This window comes from Micropterus dolomieu, unplaced genomic scaffold, assembly GCF_021292245.1.
Source record: "Micropterus dolomieu isolate WLL.071019.BEF.003 ecotype Adirondacks unplaced genomic scaffold, ASM2129224v1 contig_783, whole genome shotgun sequence".
In the NCBI taxonomy this organism is placed as follows: domain Eukaryota; kingdom Metazoa; phylum Chordata; class Actinopteri; order Centrarchiformes; family Centrarchidae; genus Micropterus; species Micropterus dolomieu.
Window position 1 is genome coordinate 1 of NW_025729773.1, and position 9,625 is coordinate 9,625.

The 9,625-nt window shown below is 40.3% G+C and overlaps 1 protein-coding gene across 1 annotated transcript in view; it reads right to left on the bottom strand.

The window, feature by feature from the left end:
* Positions 1-4,065: 4,065 nt before the first annotated feature.
* The window catches only part of si:ch211-106e7.2, a 16,032-nt gene continuing 10,472 nt past the window's right edge, over positions 4,066-9,625 (bottom strand). The window contains exons 2-4 of the mRNA XM_046041250.1: positions 4,946-9,279; positions 4,730-4,792; positions 4,066-4,620 (exon numbers count right to left, since the gene is read on the bottom strand). Of these exons, the coding sequence (XP_045897206.1) occupies positions 4,490-4,620; positions 4,730-4,792; positions 4,946-9,233 (4,482 nt within the window). The 5' untranslated portion in view covers positions 9,234-9,279 and the 3' untranslated portion in view covers positions 4,066-4,489. The remainder of the gene's footprint in view (positions 4,621-4,729; positions 4,793-4,945; positions 9,280-9,625) is intronic.

Sequence of the window (9,625 nt, forward strand, 5' to 3'; positions counted from 1 at the left end):
ATTTTGTAGGTATTACATCAAGTGGGCTGGAGGACACTCTCATTTGTGATACTGTTTTAAAAGCTCAGACAAGTCGATGGGATAAAACTGGTTAAAACTCTCTTGTTGCTGGTGAGGAACCTCTGAGTAAGAGGCCGCGGGGGTAATAGAGGCTCTGATTGACACCACCTTATTGGTAAAATAAGATAAAAACAATTCACAGTCATCATTACTTCCAGCTGAGGCACAAGATGAGACTTTGTAGAGCTCCGATGCCCTCTCTCTCTCTCTCTCCCCCTCTCCCTTGCTCTGCCTCTCAGCAGCAGCACAGGTTGAGCACAACACACAGACAGAAAGGCAGCAGCCCCTCCCAGCTTCTCCCCAACAGTGTTTTTCTAGGCTTGTGTGAAGGTGAGTGCAGTGGCGGTTCTAGACCAATTTTATTAAGGGGGCCAGGCTGGGGCCAGTTGTTTTGTCAGAGGGGCCCATTCAATCCGGGAAAAAAGAGACGAAGGCAATGTTCAAGCTTTCAAAATGTCTTGTTTAGTATATAATTTAATGTTTTAATAACTTACCGTTACTTGTTTCAGTAACAGGATCTTTTCAGTAACTATAGTTTTATTAAATTACATTAGACAAAAAGAAACATTCCTGTTAACTTTATCTCAAGTTACAGTACATTCTTTGATGCAACACTTCTTTGTAAGGCTTAATGAACAGTATCAGCTCTAGTATACTAGACAGTCTCTGGATCCCAGTTTGTATTTTGTATCCCACTATAACTTTTGTTAGGAAACAACAAACTTCTCCATATTCACCCCTGTTATTAGTCCTGATCTGAAGTATACACAAAATTAAATACTTAGGCCATCATCTGTGCTTTATAAAGGGGGGATACGTTTTATGGCAGGTTGAAAATACAGTCTGAAATAATTGCTAGGAAAACAGAAACTTCTCCATATTCACCCCTGTTATTAGTCCTGATGTGAAGTATCCACAAAATTAAATACTTGATAGTAGGCCATCATCTGTGCTTTATAAAAAACATTGGTTATTTAATGTGATCCATATAGACAAACTGAGCGTAGTATTTTCCAGGAGGATGGGACTGTGCACAAATGACCATATATGAAAAACCGGCTCCGTATGACATAAGTAACAGAGTGTAGAAAAAAAATAAAAAACTGAAGCATTCAGAGCAATGGGAAATCTGAGGTTTTGACTCACAGGGATTTATTTTAATATGTTTACATCATTTTTTTTGAAGGTTGGCCACATTTAACGTGAACGTCTGACATTGTAACATAATAGATATGAAAGAAAATACAGAAAAGCATAATAGGTTCCCTTTCAATATTTATGCAAGTTATTTGCAGCATTCCATTCAATTACCATAGATCTATTTGCACTCCAGAGAATGATTTTAAAGTTCAAAGTAAAGTGGCCATGCCACTTACGGTGTGCTCTGCCAGCATTTTTGTTTTGATTGAAAGGACCGATTTTCCAGATTCTCTAGTCATGATTGTTTTTATTTTTAGTGCTGGTATGAATTTTAAATTTAATATATAAAATCAATATTCACAATTAAGTAGTTGTATTTTTAATGTTTGATAATCCAGTGTGACAATTTACCTGCCGATGGGGCAAATTGTCACAAGTGCACACTCTCAATTCAACAGTCTACAACTCTGTAATGAGAAAAGATATGAAGATTTGATGAATACAAAATATGTGCCCAAGACTTCATTCTTTCATTTGGTATGAAATTTGTACCATTGTGATGTACGGTGTTCATTAAATGTTAGACAGTGTGAAAAGTGTGACAACATACCCCGCTCTCCCCTACTAAAGAAGACCATAGTCTGTATGTGAGCTGATTATTTTGTATTTCTTATTTATCTATTATTAGTAGTAGTATTAGTATTAAACAATTGCGTGAGTGTGAGGGTTGTGATAATATATTTAATGTTTTTGTTTAAAATAAATAATTATGAGAAGTTCCCTTTTTTTCACTTGAGCCCTTGCCCACCAAAATGTCTGTGCACATCCCTGCTTGGAGTCATTAGCTGAACCCACAAGTGTGTACACTAACTTTCCAGCTTTTCATGTATTTGTACTTGTTATGGCGACAACTGTTAGACTGATTAGGGAGAGACAGTAGCTCAGGCGTCAGGCTTGCAAAAATTGGTATTCTCTGGGAATCTGACAAGGTTGAGTCTCACAAGAATGTTTACAAGTACATATTGGCTCCACAGATTAGAGTGTAACACATGGATAGTAATAGATTCCAATATGACGTAGTATTGGAGTCTAAACATCAGATAGATTTGTTGCTGTAGGTTAAGGCCGGTTAAAGATCACCTAAGAGGAAACACTACAGGAACTAGGGGGAAGACAGAAAAATAAAAGGAATCAAAAGATGTTACCCTTCAGATTTGGTATTGGCATTTGTTGAGGGGCAGAAAGCTAGACTCAGGCCTGCTGAAGCCCAGACCTGTCCATAGCATTTAACATTGGTGGAGGTCGACAGCACTTGGAGTTCAAAAGAAGCTACTGGAGTAAGTCAGAGATCGACACAATACATAATCAAAGCAAGACATAACCAGAGTAAGCCTTAGACTGTCAAGGCACACTGAAAAACATGGTGCGAAAATAGCCCTTGTCTCCCCCTAAGTCAGGTGGGGTCTCTGTGAGGCGCCCACCTATTTTCTTAATTTATTGCAACCTTTTGTAAATTCTACTAGTGGAATTTTCTTCTTGGTGGACCCCTCCGGAACCATCTTAAGCCCCGTTCCCACAATATTTTACTTACTTAGGTTTTAGTCTTAGTTAAGTCATCTTTATTGTCGGCTAACTTTATCAATCATATCATTGACGGGAGCTGTTCCGTGGTCATATTTATCTTTTAGACATTGTACATGCTTTGAGACACTAGTAGAACTTTCAGGCAGGTTTTTCCCAGGGCATGGGCTCCCTTTGGATCATTCCGGTCATTTACCATTAGCTTCCAAATACATAGGTCCTGTATTTTTTTATTAAAGATTTATGTCCCCATGACAATACATTCTCACATAGTCATGGTGGCCCAGGAATGACATGCAGTCTGGGTACATGGCCTTATCTCTTTTCTCACAGAGTACCACTGAAACTTTACAATACACTCTAGTTGCATAGCTTAACTCTTCTTCACCCTTCCCTACAGAACACATTTAACAGAACATTCTTGAGGGCCATCTTTGTTAGACTGTCAACTCTGGCCTCACACAGAGGGCAGAGTGGCAACTCAAGGTTCAGTCTTAAGCTGATGATACACAGGGCAACTTTTTGAGCAATGTTGCTGGGCAATCTTGCTAGTGGCAAGTCCGACTAAGTTTTGAACGGATAGCGGCAGTGCGGGGCAGGTGTCAGAGAGGTGGGGGAAGGGGATTACGGTAGTAATCTTTACTCATTACCATTGACGACAACGTTGCCCTGCATGATTGCTCTAAAAGTTGCTCTGTGTATCATCAGCTTTACACACAGATCTAACTATGGATGTTACAAGCTTATAAAGGTTTCTGAATAACATAGAACTTAATACATTGCAGAGATGATACATTTTGAATATAATATACTGAATAAATGAAACATTCTGAGTAACATGGAATTGAAGAAATGATACATTCTTACACAACACATTCAATGTGTTCACATGTTGTATGCTGGCACTGTATCTCCTCGACCGGGCTCAATACTATGTTAAGTCTTTATCTATCTCCGAAACTTCTTCATCACACCTGAACTTGGCTCACAATATTTCTTCAACACTGACAGTAGTACATAAAACAGATAATGTGATGGGAGGGGCTTTGAATGATACAAGCAGCAGAGAGACACGGAAAGTTTTGCATTGTATGTTTAACTGTTACTGACAGCTGCTTTAAGTATTTTTTCATGCCACTTGAGCAAAAACTGGAATGCATTACTTTTATTTCTCTCTCTCTACAGTGTGGTGTTGCTATTTTTACTGAAGTAACAGATCTTCTTCCACCTCGGAACATAAATAAGGCAGCTCATATTAACCTACTCAGTAATAACAACACTTCATGAGATTTTAATAGGATTTTTAATGTAGGTAAAAGTACAACAAAAATTGCAGAAAATATATGTATAAGATACAAAATTGTAGAAAAATATTTTTAATGTAGAAAAATATAAATATTAAACTGAAATAAACAGTACACAGATGGTTTGCAAGTAATGGATTTGCATACCTTTACAGCCATGTAAACAGCTAACAATTTTATGTGCAAATGACTAAGAACTCGTGACTTGTATACATTAGAACAGTTTAGACCTAATACTGTACAAACAAAAATGGCATAACTTCAATTTACTACTTCAATATTCAAAAACATGCTTTCTGTGACAGTCTTGAAAGGCATTTTCCCAAATGAAGACTTTCCCAAAGAGAAGATGATATTTGACTTAAAAACTGTCTCTGATGCCAAAGAAACTTCTGCCGGTCATGTTATTCATCCATGGATTGCTGTGTCCTCTCCATGTATTTCTTCTGAAACACATGGAAGAGGCTGGAGTTCTTGGAGGTAGGAGGTGACAGTAGAGGACGATACTTCTTCTCAGGTTTTGGACACCATGTATCTACGGTGCAGTTAATTCATTATAATTAGGAAAAACTATTGCCACTTACTATATAATAACAAAGACATTAAAAACTAGAATGTAGGTGTGTTTTAGTTGTATTTGTTACCTTTTGGCCTCACAACAGATTTGTTGTGGCTCTTTTCCTTTCCTTCAGGGACGTCAGGCTTATCTTAAAAAAAACAAAAGAAAAAAACAATCAGGCTTAGCTGAGAAAAGACACTGAAAAACATCTTGCAGCAGCATTACAGAACACATCATTTGAATTATAGAGAGGAACGCTGCTTTTACTTTGACCTTTTTAATCTCAAATTTTATGACTTACCTGGAACAGGATCATTGGTTTCCTTTCTCCCATTGGATCCATCTTTGAAGTTGAAGGTATTGGGTAACACACTGAACCTCAGGACCTCGTTCTCCTGAAGAGGCTTGACAGCAAGGCTTCCATTTCCACCATTACTTCTCTCTTGATGAGCACGCTGTTTGAGTGAGACTGCATCCTTCTTCTTCTTCCCTCCATGTTTTAGTCCATTAGAGAAGGACCTCCTCCTCTTCAGACTCAGGCTGCGCTTAGCATTTCTATTGTGGATCCTCATTTCAGAGGAAACTGGCAGCTCCTCGGTGTTGGTAGGGCCAACCACTTCAGCTTTCTTGTGATTCACCCCAGATAAAGAGGCAAACGATCTCATCTGTGTTTTCAGTTTTTTTCTGTGCCTAATTTTAGTTGGTGGAAAACTTCTTCTCCATTTTTCGTGAATCTTTAGTTTGACTGAATTTTCCCCTGGTGGGAGAGTTTCACGGGACTTTCTCCTCAAGGGACTGAGCTTCACAGTGATAACTTCTGGAGGCCTTGGTATTCCAGACTCTGAAGATGAAATATGTCTCTTTCTGCTGCCAAGTAAACCGCACTGGTCTTGTGTTGAGCCAAAGAGTATCAGTTCTACAGTTCTAACATTTGAGGCTGAAGGTACACCATCAGTCGCATCAAGAAAAACCTTCCCACATTTTGAAACGCCCTCAAGGACAGACTGCGAATCAACAGGGGGATTGCATATCGTTGATTTCTTCGTGAATGGAACAAATCCATCATAACTGCTAAGTCTCTTCTGCTTTCTTTCAACAGTTGTCTGGACGGCAGAAGTCGCACTAATTTGTGTTTGTTCTCTAGTTTCCAATGATGACTCTGGCACATTTGTAGATGTCAGCTGAGCTTGTCCACAGTTCTCTTCGAGGGCTGACATCTGGTTGGCAACTTCACTTTCACTGAGATTTTCAATTTCTTTGTCTCTACTGACCGAAGTACATGACAGCGTACTTACTGTAGATTTCAACTGATCTCGTACACAATCCACCTCAGGGTCTGACTGAATTTCAGTGCCACTTCTGAAGAATTGCTTTCTTTCTTTCTCACTACTGTCTGAACCGCCTAACTGGCCACTTGCTATCATTTGAGAATCCTTTTCAAAGTCTAGCATGTGGCTGCAAATTTCATTTTCACTGATGGAGCAATCCAGATCTTTGTTTTTACTTATGAGTGTGATGCTCGACTGGCTACTAGTTATGCTCATCTGGGAAATGCTCTTTGGTTCTCTGTCAGAATATGAGTGAGGATTGTCGCCGCATTGAGTCAAGTCAATGGTTTGACAAAAGATGTCAATGTTCTCCCCACTTTTCGCTTGATTCTGTTCTCCTACCACAGAGTGTAATTTGCTGTCAGACCTGATTGCACACCTTTTATCTTTCTTTTGTATGGCAATATCTTCATTATCAAGGGTCTTGTCAGGGAAATCTTTAGGTTTATGACTTGGCTCGTTCTTGCACTGGCATTTAAAAGAAGGCGTGCTTGACCCCATAATCCTGTTCATCCACTTGTCAATGCAACAAACCTGTTCTATTGGAAAGACTGATTTTTTCTTCGGTTTTGAGTCATTCAAAGTGACATCTATAACCTCAGGTAGCTCACCCTCCAAAGAGCTACGCGTGACTTTTTCTGGCCGCCTGTCTGTGTCCATTCTTTGTGACATCTTGCTTTTTAGTTGCTCAAAGATAAGTTGGGCCTCGTCTGAAGGCAAAACTTGGATTTCAAATGAGTAATATGGGTCACTGGAATCGACACACTCTGTTTTACTCGGGGAGACAGTTTGCGTTGAAACACTGGAGGCTTGTTTTTCATCACTCGAGTCAACTGGTTCAAGCTCAGTTGGTGACGAGACCCTGATTGACGCCTCACTTTCAGTTTGTGCAGGAATGCTGTTGCCTGTCCCAACTTGATCTGGCTGACTGTCACTCTCAAGTACGTGAAGGCGATGCTTCAAAGACCACTGGAAGCCAAACTCTTTATCAATGTCATCTAGCTGTTCGTTGACATTCAACCATGATGATTTGTAGGGTTCTGGTTCTGAATAAACTTCATCATGTTGGAGGACATGGTAGCTGTTGAAGTTTTTCTTTACTTGTGACAATATGACAGTGTCTGGTGTTACATGTTCATAAATGAACTTTGTAACACACGTAATTAAATTCTTATACCAGCCTGTCCTGAGCAATCCTGCCAAGTTTGCAATGCTTCCATCCCAAAACATGTTTAAACATTGGCTTCCAGAATGAACCGTAGGAAAATCTCTTTTGCACATCTCTTTTTCGGCATACTCTAAGCACTTACTTAATGTGGCACTTGTCCACGGGACTGTTGGTACTGAGGAAAGCGCTTCATCAGCTGGATTTACGCTTTCCTCCTCATCACCGCATTGGATTACTGGCACTTCAGAGGTCAGTGATTGTTGAGTCGTTGGTGAAACACACTGATCTACTTGCATGTTAATGGCCAGTTCAGATCCTGTGTCATCAGCACATATCTGTTTAGGTGACAAGTCTTGATTCTCAGCTGAATCTGAAGATGACACAAAAGTACCATCACTGGATGTTCGTGAAGATTTGTTAGACCTCAACCTGTTTGGGCTTTCTGGGTAAAGATTAGATTCTTCTCTCAAACATGGAGACATTTGGTTTGTTGTCACAGCTGGTGAACTTAATTTCTCTGGTTTATTTATAGATTCATTTGTTGCAGTGCATTCACCCATTTGATCGACTGTGTTAGAAGAGGTATGCTCGCTGGCAATTTGGTAGCTTTCCTGTGACAACGGCTGTACAACAGCAACAGCTCTTGCGCCTGTTCGACCAGGAGATGAGTGAATGGAGCTGTCATTTGACTTGACTGATGAGAGCCTTTCAAGTATTTCAAGCATTTCACCATTGTTTGCTACGAATGATTGGGTCTTATGCAGTTGCATCAGTTGAGATGCGTTGCTTAAAGATCCAACAGGAAAAAATGCATTGGCTGGCTTACTTCCACTTCCATCTCTTGCTGTATTATTATAGGAGACATTTGGTACAGAGCTTTGCTGAGGTGGCGTATCTACGCTGTGCTGTTGTCTTGACATAACACTGTGGGTGGTTTCAGGCAAAGATTGCCTAGAACTGAATGGTAAAGACTGGAAGGCATTTGGGCTGTAACTTTCTGTCACAGTCGACACAGGTTGCATACTTTGATTAGACTCCATCATTCTGACCTCGCTGGCATGTTTCCCATTGTATGGTGAACTGGTATACACTAGAGGTCGACCATCTGAGCTAGCAGTGAAAGAACGTAGGCTGTCTGCAATTCCTGCAACTATCATCTGGCGGCTGGGCATTTGTTGTGTATCAGCAGCTGGATTTAAGGAAGGGTTGTTTGTTTTTGCCAAGAACGGGTTGGTTTCATACTGGCGGCCGAATGAATTTGAGTTAACAGAGGTGGTGGCCTCTTCCTCATTGTTCCTTTGACTGGAGTATTGTTGAGTTTTCTGGAGCATGCTGTACGAACTCTGTTCACTTGCTGTGTTTGCTGTAATGCTGTTTGTGAAAGACTGAGAGACAGCCATATCATAGGTTGGTGGGAAGGAAGGAGAGAATCCATGCTGAATGCTGTTTTGTCTGTAATATTGGTTATGAGCAGTCTGTCTGTTTTGTGCAGACATTAATTTGTTGGTCCAACCCACCTGTTCATGTGGAAGCGAGGTAGCTGTTGTAGTGTATGCTGAAACAGGTAGAGTTGACGCTCCATTTACATTTTGAAACAAGCTTTTCTGAACTCTACAATATTGGCGATTAGACGTGTTACCATCCTGTGCCCATATTGACTGATTCCAATTTCCCATAGAGTTCTGATGAAAATCTTGCTGCCTGGCAACCTGAACTCCATTAGTGACCACCAAACCATGATTTCCACTTTGCATATTAGTAGAGGAGTTTTGCAGATTGCCATTTAAGCCCGTCAGATAATTGTTTGTGTTCACTGTAGCTGGCTGCTGAGGAGAAACGGTCTGATGAGAAACTGCTGAGGCATGCCAGTTTGACATCTGTCTGTTAGAGTAAGCTCCATTGCGAAAGGCAAAATGTGCACTTTGTTGTGGTTGGCCTCCTGTGGTCAATGTCCTGTACAGATAACAGTTATTTGCTGTCCCACCTTGCCGATTCCTCATTGTGTCATGGGTAAGAGGAGTAGCAGCTTGTGAGGACTGAGAGAGTGGTCCATGCTGTTGGTACTGTCCATTCATCCATGCACAAGATTGCATTTTTGTCCTCCGTTAAGCCTTGCAGTGGGCTGAAGAGGTACCTTTCCTGAGAGAAATTCAAAAATATTAAGTCATAAAACACTAATTTATGAAAATGGTACATAACTTTACACTCACTCCAACACAGGCCTGTTTTTTTTCTTGTTAATGAAGAGAAAAGGTTGGGCTAGGCCAGCTGACTGATCCCAACCCTCAGCAGGACTTTTACATTTTCCCAAAATAACATGGCTTTGCGGTGAGTGACCTCGGTAGTTTTACTTCACATGTAGAAACATAGGAAGGATACAATCTTACACAGAATAAAAGTTATACTTTTACAATCTAAAATATCACACTAATCAAACTACTTCTATAGAAGGTTAACATAAACAGTAGGGGGGGGGGGGGGGGGT